Genomic DNA, 23,194 nt, shown 5'->3' with positions numbered 1-23,194 from the left:
GTGTGTGTGTGTGTGTGTGTGTGTGTGTGTGTGTGTGTGTGTGTGTGTGTGCATACACACACATATACACATTTATCTAAAAAAATTTTATATGATAAACGCGCATCTTATATTCCTTATATTTCATATTATTTGCCTGTAGCGTTTACACATACACTATTCCATATCTTTTGATTATTTCTTATTGTAGTGCTTGTATAACGCGTTCAGAATGCACGCCCTATTGTGTACCTTTGTTTGTCTTGTATCATAATTTTGGTGCACTATTGACATTGTTCGATAAAATTTGACCTTTTTTTGCGTTACCTTCTTTTGCTTGTTAACAATAAATCCATTGTCCAAATTTGATTATGTTACAATTTTGAGAAAAAAAGCAAAAAATAATAATTTTGAAGATTTTCATGACGTAATATCGGCAATAATTTTTTTTCGAAACTTTGTTAATATTACGCGAAAGTATCAGCTTTAAGTTTGAAAATTCATTTCATTTTTGATATAATTTTTCGTTTTCGAGATATAGCAATTTTAAATGATTCTTTTCCTATGTAAATACATGAAAAAGGCATTTATTTTGTTTTAATATTGCATTATGTGAAAAATACTTACATAATATAATAAAATCATACTAAATAAAAAAATAATACAAAATTGAAAATACAATATAATGCAGGAAGATAATCTTGAATAAATGAAATCATATAAAAAAAAAACAAAATGCATTTTAAAGCTAAACATTGATACTTTCTCTTGCATTAATGAAATGTAGAAAAAAATGTGCTTCCGGTTTGTAACATTATGCAATTCTTAAAATTGTCGTTTTTAATTTTTTTGACATTTTTTCAAAATAATATCAGAAATGATTATAATTCACACTCATGTTGCAAAATGTTGGACAGTGCAATCTATCGATATAATAATAATAATAATATGCCGCAAGAGTCATGTATGTATTTTTTAAATTTTATTATCATGTAATTAATAATGTAATTAACAACGCAATATCTTTTTTTTTATCTAATAGAAAAAAATCGTTAACGAAATGATTCATCCTATTGCAACTTATTTCATAAAGAGAAGATTAAAGAAGAGATCAACTAATCATGCTACTTCTCCTCTTTGTTTTCTTCTCTTATCAGTATCATACTTAGATATTAAAAGACTTGTGTCGTTTATTTTTGTTCATTGACACTGAATCATTCGTTTGCGATGCAGTTGATCGTGTATCTTTTACCCTTTTGTGGCTTCCTCGACTTTGCAGCGGCTGGAATATTCGACATCCCGAAGAACGTTATCAAGAAAATGATGGGAACCAATAAAGAACAGTCAAATAGCCCATATATTTTTTCTCAAGATAATCTCGATATGGTAAGTGTACGCATCTAGAAAAAAGATTAAAATCTTTACTATTTTTTATTAACTCTTAAATGTTAGATATTCGACTACTATACTGTAATATACAGAAAACGATCTTATGTCAATTGTTACGTTTCTGTTCGCAATTAAAATTTGAGCCACCTTACATTTTGATAAAAATAATGATTTTAATTCTCGCTTAAAATCGTATTTTTGTTTTAAAATCGATAAAATTATTCATTGTTAACTTTGTTTAAAAATAATTCGGATTAAAACAAGAGAATATTTTTCTTGTTTTGATATATAATAAGATTTAAAATAAATTGATCATTTTATAACAGTATTTGTTTTACCCTTTTTTTTAAAATAAATATTTAAGTGTAAAATCATTAAAATCAATTAAATTATAAATTATTTGTCAAACTTTAGGTTTTGTAGAATATTTCAGTATTAGCAATAGCTTTTATGATTATTCATAAATAAATAATATTGAAAAGGCCTTTTTATAATTTTAATAATTATTTTTTATATGAAATATATATAAGTTTATATTTTATACAAAATAAAATAAAAATGTTCAAATGTTCTCTGTGCTATTTAGAAATCTCTGTTATTTAGAAAGAAGATATATGAGTGAACGTATCTTATACTGTTATGTTAATCTTCTTTCCGGTCAGGATTGATAACAATAATATGTTAGTAAGTGATGTACACAAATAATAATCTTAATCAATTGAAAATTGATTCAAATTTGTATAATAAATATAATTTTATGTGCTTTTACTGTTTTCAGTTACAGAGAATAAGAAAAGTAGGTTTTCCCGCGGAGGCTCACGCGATACAGACGGAGGATGGCTATCTCTTAACACTTTATCGTATCCCAAACAAAAACGGTCCATCCGTGCTGTTGCAACATGGTCTTTTAAGCAGCTTCGCCGATTTTCTTATTTCCGGAAAGGCTAAAGGACTTGGTATGATATTAATTAATCTCCAAAAACTTTTTCTCATTGCGAGATCATTTACTACGTTTTAATCTGGAAAACAGGAAAATCAGGAAAAATTAAGAAGTTTATATGAAAAAATAACTTCTAATGTAATTTCTAGCATATCTTACGTTTTTAAAACAATTGTACACATATAATTTTATAATATTAATATAATATTATAATTATGTTATATATATATATATATAAAATACATATATAACTGATATATATAAATGACATATCCAAATAAAACAATAAATCATGGTAACAAAATCAGAAATTATTGAAAATGACTTTTAATGATCATTTTAAAGTTATTTTGACATAATTTTAATGTCATAATGACGTTCTGCTTAAGCAATCTCTTAAAAAAAAAATTTCTTCTTGATTTTCACATCTTATTAAAAAGAATAAAATATGTATATATTTTATATTATTAGGATTTTTTTATTTAACTTATTCGACAATAAAAATTGTTCTGATCTCTTTTGCTTAATAATGTATCTCACAATCAACTTTATACATTAATTTTAACTAGCTACTTATATATTTATATTAATATTAACAGTTAAATAACAATTAAATAATAGAATCTATTGGAAACAATGTTTTATTCTTCTTGCTAGCTTTCATATTAGCCAATCACGGATATGACGTTTGGATGGGTAATTTTCGTGGGAATACTTATTCGAGGGCACATGTTTCTTTATCGCCATCGGATTCAAAATTTTGGAACTTCAGGTATTTACATTAATAAATTAAAAATAAGTGCGTTAAATGTAACATAGTTATAATAATATGTAACTTAACTTATGCATGATAAGAAATTGATTAATCAATTCTACACTGTAATACTATGTAATAATATATTTTGTTATATTCCGTAATGATATACATATATCAATTTTTTTCTTTAGCTTTCACGAAATGGGCGTTTACGATTTACCTGCAATGATCTTACATATTACGAATATAACATCGCAACCATTGCACACATACATCGGTCATTCAATGGGCACAACTGCTTCTTACGTGATGGCAGCAGAACGTCCGGAAATCGCTCGAATGGTGCGATTGATAATCAGCTTCGCGCCTGTAGCATTTATGACTCATATAAGAAGTCCTATACGATTTCTCACTCCTTTCGCAGGAAATATTGAGGTAAAGTCATAAGAAAATAATTTTTTATGGCAAAATAATTTAAAACAACATCCAATATAAAAAGCTATTTTTATCTTTTCTATCTTATGATTTGAGATTATAAATATACAATGATTTGAAATTAGAATATTCTGAGACACTCTCTCTTCTTTTTTCAAGTAATTAATTAATTTTTGAAATTTTGAAGTTTGTTTTTTAACAAATATTATAGTATTAGTATTATAAACGATTGAAATATTAGCCAAACAAATAATACTATTATTTTTCAGTTTTCATCTAAGAACAATTACTTTAACAAAATTTTAATTTATGATTTTGAAGTTCCGAAGATACAGGATGTCCTATAACGATTAATTAATATTTCAAGGAGTGAACGAGGATGAAATTTTGAACTAAAAGTTCCTTTGCCAATTTTGGCTCAGACCATATTTCTTTATCACCTATTTATTGATTTGTTTATGAAAAATTAGAATAAAATTTCAATCGGGATAATGCATAGCAAGCGCGAGGAGTCCCACGGCATACCACACTCCTGCATACTCCGGCTGCGTGTTGATCTGACTGATCAATTTTAATCATTAATAACTTGGTAAGTAATGATTTGAGCCAAAATTGACAAAGGAACTTTTAGTTCAAAATTTCATCCTCGTTTGCTCTCTGAAATATTAATCGTTATGGAACATGTATAATACTAAGAATTTGAATTTAGTTTCAAATAAATATTTTTTGAAATATTGCAAGATTAAGGAGAATAATTCGGAGCTCCTATGCAAAAATCACGTTTCAAAGAATGGTTCATATATTCTCAAATATTCATTATAAGATCGAATTACAAGCAAATTATATTGTGGATAAAAGAATTTCAATTACAGGGGCTCTTATATCTTCTTGGCGAAGACGAGTTTCTACCACATAGCTCTTTAATACAGTTCATGAGCAAGCTCGCCTGCGACATGACATTTGTTCAGGATAAGATTTGCACCAATTTGCTGTTTCTGATTCTAGGTTTTGATAGGGAGCAATTTGATGTTGTAAGTATTTCTCGAGTATCACGATGAAAATATTTCTATCTCTGGATTGGTTTCAATTACTATTCCGCTCGCATGATCCCAATTTGAGAATAGATTTCATGTTCGTCTTTTAGAACCTAATACCTTCGATTTTGAGTACTTATCCAGCCGGTACTTCGACCAAAACGTTAGTACACTTTGCTCAGGAACATAATTCCGGCAAGTTTTGCCAATACGATTATGGTTGCGTGAAAAATCTACAAATTTACAACACACCTGAACCACCAGATTATAATCTTGCAAACATCACCACGCCTTTCGCAATATTCTATGCCGAAAATGACTGGCTATCTGGCATTCCGGTAGGTAAAATAAGAACATTTAGATCAAAAAGATATATACGTTAAAGATATATCTTTAATTAATTAAAGATTAATTTTCTTAATTATTTGTATAAATAAGGCTTTATATCAAGAGAGACATATAAGAAAAAGAGATCACTTACGAAATTGTTTCTTTAAGGATGTAAAAAGACTCATCAGTCTGTTACCCAATGTAGTGGACGAATACAAAGTACCATTTCCTAAGTTCAATCACTTGGATTTCTTATGGGCCATAGATGTACCTCAACTTGTATATAATAAAGTGCTAGAAGTCATGAAAATGGAACCAACATTAATGACAAAAAAAATGCAATCTTAAATTTTGATATTTTAATTATTTAATATATATATATTTAAAAATATTTTAATATATATAAATTAAATTATAACAAAATGTATGTATTTAACCATAGTTTTATAGTAAAATTTCTATCTTATATTTAGTCTGATCTTTCTTTTCATGAGTTAAACAATAAAAAACATAATTCCATTTATGTTATCAATACTATAAATATCATTTGTCAAACTGATTGCTGAGTGAATTAATCAACTAACAGAGTTGTTCAAAATAAATTTCTAACGATGTATTTTCGTTGTCTCCGATTAAATCTTTTTTCTATGCGTTAAAAAATTAATAATTTTAAAAAATTAATAATTTAAAAAATTAATAATTTTATCCATATTAACAGAACAGTACAAAAATTATTTTGATAATCATCGATTAAGTTAATTTAATTAAAATTATTCTTAAGTTAATCTGAACGGGGTTATGAAGTGTACTTACATTGCTCCTGCAGCCAAAAATATAATAAAATAATAAAAGAACCTTTACCATTTTGTCTCTATATCTTGAACACGAGAATTGAGAATCCCGTACACACATTCCTCGTTGAAAAATCACTTGAAGTATTGCGTTATTCGGAAAGTTCGTGCCCATGTTGAAGGAAAATTGAAATGCAGAAGATTTAAATTTTATTATACAGTATACATTTATTAAATTATATAGATTAGTCGGCACGAACTTTCCGGATAACCAAATATATCCATTCATATCTGCTCTATATTATGATATTTAAATCCTTCTGCTAATAATTAATAATAATTCATTTCGTACATACAAGATTGACAATAATAAAATAGACAAACAGTATGAATACCCGAAAGAAATGTAGAAATAAATCATTAACAAAATCGCCGAAGATCGTTGTTTACATGGTGAAATTAATCGCGCGCAGGGATCGATAGCGAAACGGATTCGATTATCGAGACATCGGAAGGCAGCAGCGATCAGCCGGATCAGTGCGGTGGATACCGCTTGGAGTTTACTTCACAACGTTTACGGTGGCGGTACGGTCGTACGATACGGATTACGGGACGGGAGGCGCAGACTCCGCTCCAGCAGGCTCTCCTGTCTCCTCAGAAAGAGAGAGAGAGGAACGCGATCGACTGCACCTCGATGCGCGATCTCTCGTTACGCACGTTGCGACCGCGTGGCTCTGAGTGACTTCAATCTCCCGTCGGTTTGCCGCCGTTGGGTTGCATCAAACAAAACAAGACTCAGCCATCCGCACGCAAGCACGCACGCACGAACGCACGCACGGAGCTGAGGATGGGCGACAATGGCAGAGGGGACGTCGCGCCGGCGACACCGGAGGACGCGGCGAAGGCGGAATTGTACAAGGAAGAGGCGAACGAGTACTTCAAAAGTACGTAAGCCACGCACGTGGAAAGCGCGACGATTGTAGACCGGATGCACTCACATTTAACGCACCTCACCGTCCCGCACGATCACGTGTGCCCCAAGCTAACCCCAACTTTCGCGTCCGCGGGAGATTATGGGAACCGCGCGAGTTGAAACGCCTCCGCGTTAAATTGGAGCGAAGAAGAGCCTTGAGAAAAGAATTTTTGTTCGACATACTGGAGGCGTTGATTTCATCTTGATGCTTTTCTATGTTTCCATCGATGTGAGAACTTCCGGGAACTTGGGGGGGAGATTCTCTCCCATTCTTTCTGTGATCTTGGAAAAAGTTAGCGACGCCATGTAATTGTAACAATTCCGGAATATTATGTCAAAGGAGAAAACAACGATACAATCATTACTTCCTTGTTTATTCACTATGCATCTTTTTCTTTTCAGATCAAGTATACGACAAAGCTATTGAATTATATACCAAAGCCATAGAATTAAATCCATCAGTAGCCATATATTTTGGCAATAGGAGTATTGCTTATTTAAGAACAGAATATTTTGGATATGCGTTGACGGACGCTTCCACAGCCATCATGTTAGATAAAAATTATGTCAAAGGTTATTATCGGAGAGCTGCCGCCTATATGTCTCTTGGCAAGTTTAAACTGGCTCTCATGGATTATAAGACTGTTGTAAAAGCTAGACCCAATGATAAAGATGCAAACGACAGATGCATGGAATGTTCCAAGATGATTAAAGTGTCAGCTTTTAACAAAGCTATCTCTGTTGAGGATAAAAAAAATATAGCTGACATGATTAATCTAGAAGATATGGGTGAGTATTTTTTATTCATTTTTTTCTATTTCTCTAAAAATGATTGAAAATTATTGTTATAAAACAAAATATTATATCATATTTTTATCATAAATGTGATTTCTCAGGAAGAATCCTACTTGTTGATTCATGGTATATTTATTTATTGGTATATGTATTTTAATTATGAAATATTATGTATTAATTATGATTTATTTATTGATATTAATTATGACATATACTTTGCAATCACAAATATACCGAAAACTTTCTTTTTATTTCATTAATTAATAATTACATATCTGGAAATAAATTATGCATGTAACGAAAAATGAAACGAATTTATTTACAGCCATGACAAACTGTTGAATAATATATTAATAATATATATAAATAAATATGATTTAATTTTTCTCTGAAACAAGATCATTTTCGATATATTTTACAAGTATTATAAATGTTTATTGAAAAATATTTCAAATATATTTTGCAAAAATTTTGATTATGTTTTTTTTGATGTCATAATTAAAAAATAGTGGTAATAAGAACAGAAGTCTCAAAGCTTTCACTGTAGTAATATTATTTTTTGCTATTTGTATAATTTTTATAAAACAAAATAAAATATGCTTATTATGTAATTAAAAAATAAATAGTGTTTATTATGTAATATTTTTTTAATGCACATTGTGACTAAACATTAATAATTAATAAGAGACCTAATATGCTTGAATTAATTTTTTTTATAGCGATAGAAGGTGAATACACAGGTCCAAAATTGGTTGATGGGAAAGTTACTCTAGAATTCATGAAAGATTTATTAGAATGGTATAAAAATCAAAATAAGTTGCACCGTAAATATGCTTATAAAATCCTGTTGGATGTTAAATCGTGGTTTATGGCACAACCTAGTTTAGTAGACATTACAATTCCAGAAGAAAATAAATTCACCATTTGTGGGGACATACATGGTCAATATTATGACTTGCTTAATATATTTAAGTTGAACGGATTACCATCAGAAACTAATCCATATGTATCCTTTATAAAACTTAATAATATAATATTATATATGTGTGAGAAAAAAAATTCATATATCATTAATTCATTATTATATAATATATTTATTCATTATTATAATAAACCTATTAATAACTTATAAACGTGCTAATAATTTATACACTGACATTATACAAATATCGAAAATTATCCAAAAATATATTTCTCTTAATAGTTGCATATACAGTTATTCAATGGAGATTTTGTAGACAGAGGTTCATTCTCTGTAGAATGCATATTTACTTTATTTGGTTTTAAATTATTATATCCAAATCACTTTTTTATGTCAAGAGGTATGTAGTCTTTCATCCAACATTATGAAATTTGAATTTATGTTCATGAAATATTTTGTATTAGGTAATCATGAGTCAGCAACAATGAACCAAATGTATGGATTTGATGGAGAAGTTAAAGCTAAATATTCTGTCCAGATGGCAGAATTGTTTACAGAAGTTTATAACTGGCTCCCTCTTGCACACTGCCTCAACCGTAGAGTGCTTGTGAGTATTTTTCAAAGTTGTCATACATATTTATAGTGTATATACTGTATGCATATATATTGTGTATGTACTATACAGTATTTATATACAACATATATTTATGTTTACTCACAAATTTTAATTCTTCGATCAAATAATAAAATTTCTCGAGATGATTAGATTTGAACCTGAATATTCGTTAACTCGTGGTTACAAGTCAACTGTTTTCATATGGACCCATTCGTCATCCCACATATATTGCATATAATTTTCATACAATTACAATGATTCATTTTACTAGGTGATGCACGGTGGATTGTTTTCGCGGGATGATGTGACGTTGCAAGAAATTAGAGAAATTGACAGAAACAGACAACCACCTGATGAAGGATTAATGTGTGAACTATTGTGGTCGGATCCGCAACCGCAAATGGGCCGGGCGCCCAGCAAGAGAGGCGTAGGTGTTCAATTTGGACCCGATGTCACACAGAATTTCCTCAGTATAAATTCCCTTGACTACATCGTGAGGAGTCACGAAGTTAAAAACGATGGATACGAAGTGGGACATGACGGAAAGTGTATCACAGTATTCTCTGCTCCAAATTACTGGTATGTTCATCATATACAACAATTACATACTAACATCTTATATTTGTGTCTACAATATAATTTTATGTATTTAATCTTCGACTACAGCAACGGGTCATTTAAACCTGAAGTGAAAATTTTTGGACGATTGTACAATATGTATGATTGGTATTATGAAGTTCTAAATTGTAGGTAAAAAAAAACTTCGTATCTTCCTCTATTAATTACCGCAAAGCAGAAGTTTACTTGCATCTGTATTTCAAACAGAATGTTTTAAAATTTAGGTGTAGTTATCATAGCTGTAGTTGAGGATTAATATGAGTTTATAAGTATATAAACTTTAATATGTTTTATTATTAAATCGTAGTGATACTATGGGTAACCGAGGTGCCTTTATCACACTTAACGGTAGTGACATGAAACCTTATTTTACGTCATATGATGCAATGGTATGTACTTTATTCAGATTGAATTATTTTAATTTATGTTAGTTACTTGCTTTTATATATTTTATATTTATGTTATCATTTTTATCTCATTACAGCCTCATCCAAACGTAAGGCCGATGGCTTATGCCAATTCTTTACTAAAGTTCATGTGCTAGTGGAACATCTAGGTATTATTGAAAAATGAATAATAATAACTGAAATATAAGTAGTCCAATCAAAGTGTGCGTAATATATTTGATACTGAAATGGGGAAGGTAAGAGACATTTTAGGCTTCTCCGCAACAATAATTATTATATTCTTTCTAGGAGATCGCGATCGAATTTCTTGTATTATAAAATATATGCGATGAAAATGCATAATATTGATGGGTACAAAAGCGAGAAAAGTTTGCTTATTTTTACAACAGGCAAACAAATCTATCAGACTTCTTATCTATGATAAGAAAAAACGGCTCATCAAACACTGGCGATTTGTGTTCGTTTGTAATAAAATGGCGCGAAGAGAACGTTTCTATTTTGTACCCTCAATCTATGACCACCTTGCTCGTTAAAGATACTTACGTGCGCGTAAAAAGAACAAATAATTTTGATCTCGAAGATATTTCCACGGAATTTTAACTTTATAATATATTATTTATATGAAGCGCTGAATCTTAAACTTTTAATCGATTCTTTAGCGACCAACGGTGGAATTTCAATGAAATATAGTAATTACAAGAATATACATACATGCGTATGCAAAAAACTAGAATAATTATGTAGTACAATGTTCTAACCAATCACTACTTGTCACGTTATTTGTGACAATTTTTTTACAAATCTATTGTGATTGGCTGGACTTCTTTGATCTAACATTTTGTTTTTTGTTAATAATAAATGATGTTTATGATGTACATACATAAATTGATATTTTATTTTACGCGATGACTAATAAATAACGAGTGCGTTAATTAATAAATTTATGAGAAATAACATATAATTTCCTCTGGTAAATCATTCCGATTTCCATGGGTCACTTTCAAAATTTTAATTCCTTCATCTGCATGTAACTTTTCGAACAGTGCCGCGTGTCGTTGCGGTGTTTTATGTATTTGCGGAATAGTCCCGATTACAAAAGCTTTCTTAGGAGAACCGAAAAATATGTTCATTATTTTCTTCTTGAAGTCTTCACTAAATAATTCCATTTTGCCAATTTCATCGATAATCAATATATCCTGCAATAGCAATACAATTGATGTTATCAAAGTGTTGAAGTAATTAAAAATTCATTTTCGGGCAAGTCATTACTCTTACAGTATCTAAATCCAATATTGGAAGCGCTATAGTTTCGAAATTATCTCGAAAAACACGATAGTTTCCCACTTGATTCCTGAAAGAGCTTTTATTTGGAGCATCTGTTGAGATTCTGTTAGTAAAAAATGTTAAATACAATATGTGTTCAGTTACTTTTTTTTGTTATTTTTATCATTGTTGTGAATGAATACGCACAATTTTGCTAAGGATAATCTGTTTCCAGGATCCTTTACTCGCACAATGTCAAAGCCCATCCTGGAGCCACTCTGATCTCGCACTTCCTCTGTGTAAAATCCATCAAACCTGCTGCCCTTTTTTTCCAGCGCGGACGCGATTTTTTTGCACACTGTAGTTTTACCTATTCCTGCAAAATATTCAATGATTCATTTCTCTAGATGTAATATTAATGCAGAGAATATTGTCTTATTTTTTCTAAAACATTGCATTTTTATTTATTATAAAAATCATTTGAAATAATATTTAATATTTTATGTAAGAGTATATTTATTATCTTATTTGTGTACGAAAATATATCAAATACATTGTATTATTTAATTTAATATTATTTTCTAAATATAGAACTCTGCCAATATTCGAATAATATTCAAGATAATTGGGTATTTGAATATTGGCAATAATAGAGAATAATTTAGTATCTTAATAATGTAAAATATATTAATAATGATATACTAAGAATGTAAAATATATATATAATTTAAAAAATTATTTGTTAGACATAGATATAAATTAATCTTTTTAAAATTTCATGTAAAAAGTATGTAAAATTTCTCAAAATATACTCGCCTGCAAAAAAAAACTGATAACTATAACGACCTATATATAGTATAGTAACCTATATTATAATGATATTTTTTATGGGTGAATATATTTTGAATGTGTGTGTTTTTATTTGTGTAGTATGTAAAATAACAACACACACACACACACACACACACACACACACACACATATATATATATATATATATATATATATATATATATTTGTATTATAAAATTTAAAAAGGTGCATTCCATTTTAATACATATGCTGTAGCATTTTATTCTTGTTCATTGAATGTTAAACAAAGGATAAAACAATACATCATGCGTAAATAACGGACCGACCTTTTAATATACTATAATAAAAATGTGTGTATATTTATTGTATTTCATATGTATGTCCAAAACATCATACTCGCCTGTAAAAGAGCAGGTTATTGTAACGTTATAGTGACCCAGTTTTTTGTTGCAGTATATTATTTGATTAGCAAGCGCTTATTTTAATTAGATTTAATTATAGCATTTTCTTTATAAGACCACCGCTTTATGTATTTTATTTGAATCTTCCCCTCCCTAGTCCTCGATTCTAACCTGGTGGACCCGTAAGTAGTACATGTAAAGGCCGCAATGCACCGCTAGTTTCCATGACTCGTAGCAGTGTTTACGTCTGATTCCGGGAAACAAATGTGACAGATTCTCCCTCAATTCTCTGCCAGAGTGAAGTTCATCGAAAGCCGGCTCGTTTTTAACGATTATGAATTTGGATAGTATTTACGCGAGAACGCGTTTATACACGACATTGAACAGATTAGTAGGTTCAAACGAATATTCTTTCAACACGACAACGGTCGTCGACAGCAACAGCAGCAGCACCGGGCAAACATCGAAACGACTGAAGTGACCGCACGGGGGGGCCAAAGAATCAGCTGATCGGGCTGGACGAGCAGCGACAGGAGGAGACAAACGGTTGGCTGATCGGAGAGCGGATTGATATGGTAGTGGTAGTGATGGTGGCGACGATGATGGTGACGGTGACAGTGTGGTAGTGAAACTTCCGGTACAGGTTGAGCCGAGCGTGTGTGTACACACAGAACCGTGCGTCGTGGCGTTTCGACCGTCCACGATCTGCGAGCTACGTTATCGTATCGGGTATACCGTTTCATCCGCGTCTTGTTACGTCTTTTTCTTGTTGGCGCAAGTCGTGGGAACGGACGATATCTTCGACGAGAGGAATTCTCCGTAGGCACGATCGGTAGACGTTAGTGCAAAGTAAACAGCACTCGCAAGGGAGGAGAGAAGGCGGAGGTGGTAAAAGAGGAGGAGGCCAAAAGGAGGAGGAGGAGGAAGCGCAGCGATCGCGACGTGCCCGATCTGTGATACTGCGTGAAGGGGCGCTCGCTCTTTTCTCTGGTGGTCGCGCTCGGCGACGTTCGCGCACGTCCATCCACGCGCGCCGGGTACGGGGAGGATAAACGAAGTAAAACGCGTGGCGATCGTCCGCGGAGGGTGGCCGGAGCGACGACAACCACGGGGGACGAGCGTACGGTGACGACGTCGACGGCGACGACGGGGATGCCGATGACGGCGGCGTCGTCGTCGCGCGGCGACGCGTGCCAGGGGGATCGTCAGCCGCCAGCCGTCGTCGTCGACGGGGAGGCAGACGGCCGCGTTCGGTTCCGCGCCGGCAACCTCCGACGACGGCGCCGACGACTACCGCGACAGACGTGCGAGGGTGGCGACGGAGCCGGAGAGGTCGCCCATCCGTCCGAGTGCAGCGCGCTGTCCTATGTCCTTGCGCGACAAATCGACGACAAGATCGACTACTGCCGGAGTTTGACCAACGCTAGATTCGCGAACGCCGAGAATCTCTATAGGAAGGATCTGCTGTCCCACTATGGATGCGTCAACGCGATCGAGTTCTCCAACCAGGGCGATCTGCTGGTGTCCGGTGAGTCCGATTGTCGACTTGATTTTCCACGTCGCCTCTCCCTCGATTTTCTCGCGAGAGGAAAAGAGAGGATCACTATTACTCGCGCTTTCGTCCCCTTCGATCGACCATTATGATGTCGTAATTCGTTTAGGACTTGAAACGATGCTAATTTTCAAGCAGCAAACTGCTATTATTGTCATTATTTTTATTTTTATTTTGCGTCGCTTCAAAAGTTCGTAAGTGCCTTGACGACTGTTGGTCTAATCTTAATTGGATCAACTTCGATTTTTCGATCAATTTTATGACATTTATTATGTCCTTCTTTTCCATTTCTTACGATGCACATACGTAGTATCCGTTGATGTCGGAAATATTGATTCTTACGTTGAAAAAGCTTCTACTCTTTTCTCTCAGTTTGAGATAAGGGCGTGCGTGTTTCCGTGAAACAGCACTGCTCGACACAGTGCCACATTAGAAAAATTTGGAAAATATATTCTAATAATAGAGAGATGAATCACGTGTGAATGGCATGTAACGTCCTATTTTCACAGGAGGCGACGACAGAAGAGTTCTATTATGGAGAGTGGAGCAAGCGATAAATAATTTCGGCAGGCCCACCGTGATGAAATCGCAACATGTTAGCAATATATTTTGCCTTGGTTATGATAGCAGCAAGACTAAGATATTCTCCGCTGGGAATGATGATCAAGTTATAGTTCACGATTTGCGCACGTAAGGCATTTTTTCCACAACCAATGCGTGGAATGCGTACTAACAGAGTCAGCGGAGATTAAGAGACGCCGTTTTGCAGGGGCGAATCCCTCAACATCTTCCTGCACGAAAAGCCTGTCTATGGGCTGTCCATTCATCCGCACAATGACGAAGTCTTCGCCAGCGCCTGCGACGACGGGAGAGTTCTCATTTACGATATACGTACTAACAACGCTATGGAAACTTTGGCACAATACAAAAGCGCCTTCCACTCTGTCATGTTTAATCCCGTGGATCCGAGACTGCTCGCTACTGCCAACGCTAAAGAAGGTGTCAGTATGTGGGATATACGAAAACCTTTGGAGTAAGTATACGAACATGTGATTCGATAAATAATAAATGTTAAACGAATGTTGCTTGTAATTAAAGTAGATCTTTATAGGTGATAAATCTGAAAGAATATAGCGCTCACTCAACCGTTGCGTTTTCTGAAGTAGCCAATGTTTAAGTGTTATATGAAACATTATTGTGTAATAATTGTATGAAACATTATTGTTATAAGTGTGTTGCAATAGTATAATATATCCGCAATTTTTCAGAGTCATCGATTTTTTGGAGTCATTAAACATCATGTTTTATCTATAGGCCTGTACTGTGTTATGGAAGCCCGCAACAGAGTTGTATGAATGTCAGATTTAATTCGATGGGTGATCGATTGCTGGCCTTACGAAGAAGACTACCACCGGTTCTTTATGCTGTCGATTCTCCCACGCACTTATGCGAATTTGATCATACGGGATATTACAACAGTTGTACCATGAAATCTTGCTGTTTCGCCGGCGAGAATGACGAATACGTTCTTTCTGGCAAGTATAACTGATATAAATGTAAATTTGCTATGTATATCTGAGAAAAATATTTCGAATATATATATCTAGGTATTTAGCATAAATGATTATAGAAAGAAATTACAATTGATGATACATATGAATTTTTATGCAATGAATTTGTAGGTTCGGATGATTTCAACCTATATATGTGGAAAATTCCTCCTCCCGATGGCAAATCATGGGTGGAATCCGCCCACATGGTGTTGCGTGGTCACAGATCGATCGTTAATCAAGTTCGATACAATCAAACAAGCTGTATCCTTGCATCGTCTGGCGTCGAGAAGATTATTAAGATTTGGAGTCCATTTTCATTTGGAAGCGGATGTTTAGGAGGATTGAAGGTTATGAACTTCTTACAATAAATCATTAGTAGCAAATTAGAAGTCAGGAACGAGTTATAAGCGAGTCAGTAGCGTATTTTAAGGTAATAAGAAAAGGTCATCTACAATGGGAGTAGTATAATGTAGAAAATTGTAAGAAATTTACGAATCAGAAAAAAATGTCGAATGTGAAAAAAATAATCGATTGGATTTCTTACTGCTTACTGCGTACTGCGCAATATTATTTCCATTGTAGATGGCTCCATAAGTCAATAATGAATTTTCTACAATAAGTCATTAATAATAGATCAAAAGTCGAGCGAGTTATAAGCGAATCAATAATATGGCATAAGGCAACAATAAATCAATATCAATCATTGACTGCGTGGAGATGGTCGATTATAACTTAGATTATGTTATAACTAACCAATCACGTGTATTGTTTGCTCTGAGAACCTCTTGATTGAAATATTGTGACGCATAATTTAATATGATTTCTAGATATAAGTTTCCCAAGATTTATGATTTATAATTTTGACTTACTACTAGTATGATATAAATGGTGACTAACTGCTTATTGTAGAAATTCTGTTACTGTTGCTTATGATAGTTGTTTTCAAATAACTGTTATGATTTGACATTGTCTATCAACGTTCCTTTTATCTTCTTTCAGAGAGACGCTGGCAAGCGCGAGAAACAACGCCGAGTATTCACACATGATGAATATATAGGGCTGGTTTTACGTAGTGGACAGTTTATGACGCACGATTACAGCCATCAATCGACTAAAGAAGATCCACGAATGATGGCCTTTTTCGATTCCCTTGTGCAGCGCGAAATTGAAGGCTGGAGTTCCGAGGATGTGCCAACACCTCATACTCCCAGCGATTCTGAAATAAATCCAGCAACGGGCGAACCGTATAGCGCGACAGAAGGCGATGGTACTGAGAGAATAATTTTCTGTATTTAAAAAGATGGTATAGTTTTACGTGAAGCAAAATAAAAAAATATTACAAAAATATCGAATATAAAAAATTTTAATTTTTATAAATTCTAATTTTTCTATTTCTATTCGAACAATTGGATATTTCGTGCGTATTTGATAAGGTTAGATATATCTTCTAGTTTTATTTTGTAATGTTTAGACATTGTTTGTTTTATTATTTTAAGAGATAAATTTTTGCTTCACTTTTAATTATATTCTTTTCCAGATTCAATAGAATAATGTAAAATATCGTTATTCTTCATCGTAGATACTACGGCATCGGAAGGCGGTGTAGCTCCCGAAAGGCCATTAGAGTCGCCAAATCGCATAACTCGGCTTATCGCGAATCGCAGAAAAAAGCTCATGCGAATGGCCGCGATGGAACGATCCCCCTCGGATTCCGCTAGTGAAGGAGACAACGCTCATCTGAAACGCAGATCCAAATCGAAGTCAAAATCGAAGAGCGTTAAGAGAAAACATACCAGACTGTCTAGCAGAAGAAGACTATCTACCAGACGAAAGTGTACTGTGTTAAAAGTCAATAGTGATTCGGACAGTGACGACGAACGACCGGTTGATGCGGCTCAACCCAGTACTAGTTCCGGGGTGATTTTCCGGAGATCGCGATACGTTACTAGCGCGATCGAGAAAGACGACAAGAGCTCGAGCTATAGCAGCAGCAGTAGCTGCGTTTACGAGGACATTGTCGCCAGTATCAGTAAACGAAAACATTCTAAAACTGATTCGGATACCTCCGCGAAGGCACACAAACGGAAGCATCGAAAGTGCAAAAATAGTTCTCGACACTCGAACGACGGTTCTGGTAAGAGCCAAAGTAAACGACAGAAACTCGATGACGATTCGGAGGAAGAAGAGAAAACTGCTAGCTCGAGAAATTGTGTTAATGGTAATTCTAGTAAAGACCGCCGTGAAGACGGACCGTCAACGCCGAGCAACAAATCACTTCAAGTTCCTTGTACTCCAGATAGCGGTATTAAATCGGGACTTTCATCTACGGGTGGAAAAAACAGCGAACAGACACGTAAGGAACGAAACAACAGAGGCGCGGACGATAGTTCCGACGAGCAGAAACTGAAACGTATAGAGTGTTTCCGGAAAAAAGTAGAGGAGCTAGCGAGGAGGAGCTATCGTAATCGATCTGCGTCCCAAGCTCAAAAAGTTTCGACCACGAGTGATTCTTCCGATTAAGAGCTCACATTTACTCATCAAAATCCCCGCCTCTCCCTGACGCGCTCTACTTCGATCTCCTATTCCCTTTCCATTTGTACATAATGTAATCTGTGATTCCTTGAAGTATATTTTTATAACACTAAGTTGATCGCGCGCGAACATGCGATCGATTCTTTTTTTTTTAAATCATGTTTTAAATCTTGCGCGTCTGCCTTTAATCCCATTTCTCGTGAATGTATCGTGCTTTCCTTCTTACAATTTTTCAAAATTTTCTTTATAATCCTTTAATATATATTGTTGGTTATATATTATCAATTTCATTCATAAATCAAGTCACTGATTAGATAGACGGAAATTATAATGTTGTTTGGTACCAATCCTACATCTATCGTTCCGCGTAATATGCGACTGTCAGTGCTTGGTAATTCTCAAGCAGTTTGATCATTATTGTGAGGTGAATGTTTTGCGGATCTGGCTATGTAAATTGCATCATGTAATCGAGACAGAAATTATGAAACAGAAACTGTACTGTAGACGCGAATTAACACACAATCCGCATTAAGCATTCAAGTATATGCGGCAACTCGGCTAATGTGTATTGTTGATATGGTTTGTGCGGTGGAAAGTAATTAAAAGTAATAAATTGGTATACATTTTTTCCTATGTGTTGAACTTTGAAGAATTATTGTAACTATATTACATTATTTAATCTTGCATTTATATACATCTTTATTAACTGATTACGAATAAACGAGAAGAAACTGAAAACGTAACAAACCTTGCGTGAAAGATTTATTATTCTGCAATTACGAGTCTCGTCTACAATTGAAAAACAGGTTCCTTCCGTTTCCACTTCTCGGAGTTTTATATAGATAAACGTTGACTAATGTAAGTGATGTCATTGCGGTGTTCACTACATCCGCTGGCAAAATAACTCCATCTCCTCAGTTTTCTTACAGATACGGTCCTATTCGAACACGTAATCTTCTGACATTGCCCAAAATGGCAATTTGGGCATATATGAGGTCAACGTATTTTCGTGTACAAAGTTTAATTTTCATTTTAATAATTCTGCAACACAATCCATCGGCATACAATATTAATTCATACAACGGCGAAGTGTTCAGAGATCCTGTGCATGTATCGGGTGAACGTGGAAGTTACTTCGGTTTTTCGGTAGCTTTGTACGTGGGTGTGAATGAATCTTTACTACTCGCCGGAGCTCCGCGAGCAAATTCCAATGCACTGCCGTTCGTGACAGAGCCGGGAACGGTCTTCAAGTGTGCGATGAATGGTATATGCAAAGAGTGGGTGATTGATAAGACTGGAAACGGTCCACATCCTTACAAGAGACAGATCAATCAGATAAAGGATTATGCTTGGATTGGTGCTACCATTGCCGTGCAGAACAGTACGGAGGCTAGAGTTATGGTGCGTTATTGCTCATATTTTCTGTCAGTTATCATTATTGGATAGTATTTGAGATTTTTATTTTAGATTTATGAAGTTAATGTTGATGAAGTTAATGTTGTTTTTTTTATAAAATTTAGATGAAGAACAAATTTATTGTACAAGTATTTATTATTAGCTCAGCTTAAAATATTAGGAATATCTGATATTAAAAATTTTTTAGTTTTTTAATTTTTTACCTCTTAAAAATTCAAAACTATGAAAATGATAGTAAAATCTTTATTTATTTTCTTGTAAAAAAGATTAGATCCAATTACGTATGCTGTAATCTATAGGGAATAAAAGAAAATGCGTTTTAAAAATTATCTATCTGCTAAAGAAATATATAATTTCTTCCTTGCTGTTCAATCAGTAATTCTATTGGTAACAGGTTTGTGGACCACGATGGATAAATAATGTTATAAATGATAACAAGCCGAATTGGTATATGAATGGCATTTGTTACACGACACTGGCTAATAGCGCTAATGTATTCGAGAGACAAGCAGAAGAGCATCTCTTACTCCTTTCGAACTCTGGAAATCAAATCACGACCAAGAACAACATAAACATTTATAATTATGGGGTGGGACAAGCCGGCTTTTCTTTACACATGAATTCGCAATATACTGTGAATGTCGCAATAGGTAGTCCAGGCATTTACAATTGGAAAGGCGATGCGATATTAGCTGTCGCTCCAATGAATGGTCCATTTTCGCGCACGATAATTCCCTCGCTGGCTAGAGAGCCGCGGATTCATAGTTACAATTACTTTGGTAAAGATATATTTCTGTTACTTTTCTTTCAAAATAAACGCAGCAATGGACGAATTATTCAAATACGTTAATTATTCAAAACAGAAATTTTTTTCTTTCTTATTAATTGTTCGATTATAAAAAATTTTAAAGTGTAATAGGAAAAATGTATATAAATTAATATTTGCATTTAGAAAAATATTTATTTTACTATAAAGATAACAAATTTTAAATATATTTTTACAAGTCAAGATCTAATGTCCGACTATTGGTACACTTCCTGTATTTATTTTATAATCAGATTCATGTATATATATCCATGATGGTTTTCAGGGTATGCTATCACAGCGGGTACTTACTTCAATGAGCAAGATGTTTGGTATGCTTCTAGTGCGCCACAAGCCGCTAATGTGTATGGAAAAGTTCTCGTGTTTACCTTTCCTCCTAAAACTAATCAGCGTATGTTTATTAAAACGATACTGTACGGTCAACAATATGGTGAGTACTTCGGTGCTGCATTAACGTCCTGCGATGTCAACAATGACCATAGACAGGAATTAATCGTCGGTGCACCACAATGGTCCAGAGACATGGACGAGGGTCATGTCTACATTTTTACAGCGCGACACAATGTATGTTATTTATATACAGATTTAATAATTTTATTCAAATTTAAATTTGACTTTTCTTTCATCAGCATAGCTTTAAACTTTCAACGTTACCTATATAATCTTTCTGTATAATAAATGATTAAATTTTCATGGAAAAATTCATTATAAAGCACTATATCTGATGGAGCTATTCATTTAAAGAATTTCTTAGTAGATCTGAATATTCTTTATAATTAAAAACTAAAGGAACATATTTAGCTCTCTAAAAATTATATTTTGCGCAAAATTCAGAATAATTTAGAAGAACTACAAACGCTCGAAGGCGAGATTATCGGAGGTAAATTCGGATTCACCGTGATGTGTCTGGGTGACATAGATTATGATGGCTACGATGACATCGCTGTAGGTGCACCTTATGAGGAAGAGAGCGGCGGTGCGGTGTACATATTCAACGGAAACAGAGACGGCGTTTCTCGAAAATATAGTCAGAGACTAGTCGGCTCGCGATTCTCGCCGACGATACGGGGATTCGGTATCTCTATCTCAGAACCTCGAGATGTGAATCATGATAATCATTCCGATATCGCTGTAGGTGCGTATTTATCCGGCGAAGTGGTCCTGCTGAGATCCGCGCCAGTCGTCACAGTAAATGTGACATTGACGTACTTGCAAAAAATCAAATTGTTGAGAAACACAACGACCTTCAAAATCGATCTCTGGATGTCTTACGATGGCATATACGTACCCGAATATCTACGTAAGCAATCGACGTGTATAATTCTTTATTCTATATATTTGTTAATTTATGAGTCATTTTTTAAAAATTATATATTGATGAAAATTATACGACACATACCCGGCTTTCTTCTATCATCGTCAAAATTGTCTGTCACTCTAGAAGTCACCGCAGTCTTGAAGATCGATCCATTGTATGGCAGGGCTATGTATCGAGCACAGAAAAGTAATGACGGACTACAGACTTACAGATTGTATTACACGCTGTTTAAAGCTACGATTACAAGTCATCTACTTGAAGTACATCTAATGGTGCATACATTTTTATGTCTTGATATTGATTTTTTCAACACACTGAATTCACATTTTTGTGTTTTAGGAGAACATTCAAAATGTAATAGATCCGCTTGAAATATCGGTGTCTATGCAACTAGAAGATGATCTTCATGTAAGAAACGAAAGCTCATTATGCACATCTTGCGTCGTGATAAACAAGCTCCGCTCGAAGACTAAGGATCTTATAAAGCTGCCATTCTCCGTAGATTGTGGCGAGGACAACATATGCGTGTCCAATCTCAGTGTGACATTGTCTACTGATTCAACTTTAGGCAACAGGTATATCATTGGTTCTGCGCCGATAATTACTCTCCGCGTCGACGCTTACAATCGCGGTGAACCGGCATACCAGACCAGAGTACGCATCTTCACCGAGGTTTTAACGTTAGCGAGTATCCCGCCCGAATGTACGGAGGATCCTCGCGTGAGCAACACGCTGGATGTAATCTGCGATATTGGCAATCCTCTTAGAACGAATGTACGACGATCTTCCACGTACGTAGATTCTACTGATGAATAAAAGATGACTCAACTCATTGTTTTTCAGAAAACATTAACACTGCAACTGGATATGAGTATGGTGAGGTATGATGTTAAGAAGGTGGAAATACAAACGAATATTACTACTCAAAGCGATGAGACGAATTGGGATGATAATAGTTATACCATCACTGTGTATTTTGACGTAGACATCGACATAGCAATCGCTGGGTTGGTCTCGATGACACTAATTCAGGATCATTAGAAAAAACTTCAGAAGATGCTAGATCTCATCAAAAGAATCAACTTTTATTAAGAAATTTATATTCTCTTTCTCTCTTTCTCTTTTTGAGGAGTTACATCTTTATTTGATTCGACTGTGATTACGCAATCGATCGCATTGCGCGCGACGTCTGACAACATCAGTCTACGTTTTTGCGTATTTGTTGTCTTTTTACAAAAATAAAATCGAAGGATATAAACTAATATTATTATCAGCGCGATCAAAAAATGCTCCTTGAAAATGTGTCGGAAGAATAAGTTCCTTAACAAAAACTGATGAGATCATCCATCTCTCTAAGCTTGTCCCAAAAGTTCTAAAATATTCTGTGTGTATATATATATATATATATATATATATATATATATATATATATACTATATACTATACTTATTCTTTATTTCGTTTTATTTTGTTTACGTTACGTAAGTAACGTACTAAACTAAACTTAAACTTACTTTACCTAAGTATAACGTAC

The 23,194-nt window shown here is 34.1% G+C and overlaps 5 protein-coding genes across 5 annotated transcripts in view; 4 read left to right on the top strand and 1 right to left on the bottom strand.

Annotated features, from left to right (window-relative positions):
- Positions 1–1,206: 1,206 nt before the first annotated feature.
- On the top strand, positions 1,207–5,332 carry LOC105627200 (lipase 3-like). Its single transcript, XM_012208486.1, has 7 exons — positions 1,207–1,365; positions 2,147–2,324; positions 2,966–3,080; positions 3,257–3,500; positions 4,373–4,531; positions 4,645–4,872; positions 5,033–5,332. Exons 1-7 carry the CDS (start codon positions 1,207–1,209, stop codon positions 5,210–5,212), a joined length of 1,263 nt encoding a protein of 420 aa, XP_012063876.1. The 3' UTR covers positions 5,213–5,332.
- Positions 5,333–6,502: 1,170 nt separating this feature from the next.
- LOC105627198 (serine/threonine-protein phosphatase 5) lies at positions 6,503–10,867 on the top strand. The gene is made up of 9 exons (XM_012208485.1): positions 6,503–6,599; positions 7,031–7,417; positions 8,143–8,429; positions 8,640–8,745; positions 8,810–8,952; positions 9,233–9,540; positions 9,887–9,968; positions 10,064–10,135; positions 10,275–10,867. Exons 1-8 carry the CDS (start codon positions 6,503–6,505, stop codon positions 10,121–10,123), a joined length of 1,470 nt encoding a protein of 489 aa, XP_012063875.1. The 3' UTR covers positions 10,124–10,135; positions 10,275–10,867.
- A 60-nt stretch (positions 10,868–10,927) lies between these two features.
- LOC105627197 (cancer-related nucleoside-triphosphatase homolog) lies at positions 10,928–12,689 on the bottom strand. Its single transcript, XM_012208484.1, has 4 exons — positions 12,635–12,689; positions 11,457–11,625; positions 11,262–11,373; positions 10,928–11,182 (listed from the first exon to the last, which is right to left on the bottom strand). Exons 1-4 carry the CDS (start codon positions 12,687–12,689, stop codon positions 10,928–10,930), a joined length of 591 nt encoding a protein of 196 aa, XP_012063874.1.
- A 926-nt stretch (positions 12,690–13,615) lies between these two features.
- On the top strand, positions 13,616–18,088 carry LOC105627196 (DDB1- and CUL4-associated factor 5). The gene is made up of 7 exons (XM_012208483.1): positions 13,616–13,991; positions 14,525–14,705; positions 14,785–15,048; positions 15,330–15,550; positions 15,698–15,915; positions 16,568–16,835; positions 17,148–18,088. The coding sequence occupies exons 1-7, from the start codon at positions 13,616–13,618 to the stop codon at positions 18,086–18,088; spliced, it is 2,469 nt and encodes an 822-aa protein (XP_012063873.1).
- Positions 18,089–19,072: 984 nt separating this feature from the next.
- The window catches only part of LOC105627359 (integrin alpha-PS4-like), a 5,806-nt gene continuing 1,684 nt past the window's right edge, over positions 19,073–23,194 (top strand). The window contains exons 1-7 of the mRNA XM_012208645.1: positions 19,073–19,501; positions 19,911–20,295; positions 20,608–20,906; positions 21,177–21,642; positions 21,784–21,932; positions 22,000–22,434; positions 22,504–22,667. Of these exons, the coding sequence (XP_012064035.1) occupies positions 19,073–19,501; positions 19,911–20,295; positions 20,608–20,906; positions 21,177–21,642; positions 21,784–21,932; positions 22,000–22,434; positions 22,504–22,667 (2,327 nt within the window). The remainder of the gene's footprint in view (positions 19,502–19,910; positions 20,296–20,607; positions 20,907–21,176; positions 21,643–21,783; positions 21,933–21,999; positions 22,435–22,503; positions 22,668–23,194) is intronic.

This window comes from Atta cephalotes, assembly GCF_000143395.1.
Source record: "Atta cephalotes unplaced genomic scaffold scaffold00008, whole genome shotgun sequence".
In the NCBI taxonomy this organism is placed as follows: Eukaryota; Metazoa; Arthropoda; class Insecta; order Hymenoptera; family Formicidae; genus Atta; species Atta cephalotes.
The sequence above is the reverse complement of the archived record's forward strand: the minus strand, read 5'-3'. Positions and strand labels throughout refer to the sequence as shown.

Coding starts and splice junctions, on each gene's coding strand:
- LOC105627198 (XM_012208485.1), top strand. CDS start 6,503: ATGGGCGACAATGGCAGAGGGGACGTCGCGCCGGCGACACCGGAGGAC. Junction 7,418..8,142: donor GATTAATCTAGAAGATATGG/GTGAGTATTTTT, acceptor TTTTTTTTATAG/CGATAGAAGGTGAATACACA. Junction 8,953..9,232: donor GCCTCAACCGTAGAGTGCTT/GTGAGTATTTTT, acceptor TCATTTTACTAG/GTGATGCACGGTGGATTGTT.
- LOC105627197 (XM_012208484.1), bottom strand. CDS start 12,689: ATGGAAACTAGCGGTGCATTGCGGCCTTTACATGTACTACTTACGGGT. Junction 11,626..12,634: donor ACTACTTACGGGTCCACCAG/GTTAGAATCGAG, acceptor AATATTTTGCAG/GAATAGGTAAAACTACAGTG. Junction 11,374..11,456: donor AGATTATCCTTAGCAAAATT/GTGCGTATTCAT, acceptor TTTTACTAACAG/AATCTCAACAGATGCTCCAA.
- LOC105627200 (XM_012208486.1), top strand. CDS start 1,207: ATGCAGTTGATCGTGTATCTTTTACCCTTTTGTGGCTTCCTCGACTTT. Junction 1,366..2,146: donor CTCAAGATAATCTCGATATG/GTAAGTGTACGC, acceptor TACTGTTTTCAG/TTACAGAGAATAAGAAAAGT. Junction 3,081..3,256: donor TCAAAATTTTGGAACTTCAG/GTATTTACATTA, acceptor TTTTTTCTTTAG/CTTTCACGAAATGGGCGTTT.
- LOC105627196 (XM_012208483.1), top strand. CDS start 13,616: ATGCCGATGACGGCGGCGTCGTCGTCGCGCGGCGACGCGTGCCAGGGG. Junction 15,049..15,329: donor GATATACGAAAACCTTTGGA/GTAAGTATACGA, acceptor TTTTATCTATAG/GCCTGTACTGTGTTATGGAA. Junction 15,916..16,567: donor GATGTTTAGGAGGATTGAAG/GTTATGAACTTC, acceptor ATCTTCTTTCAG/AGAGACGCTGGCAAGCGCGA.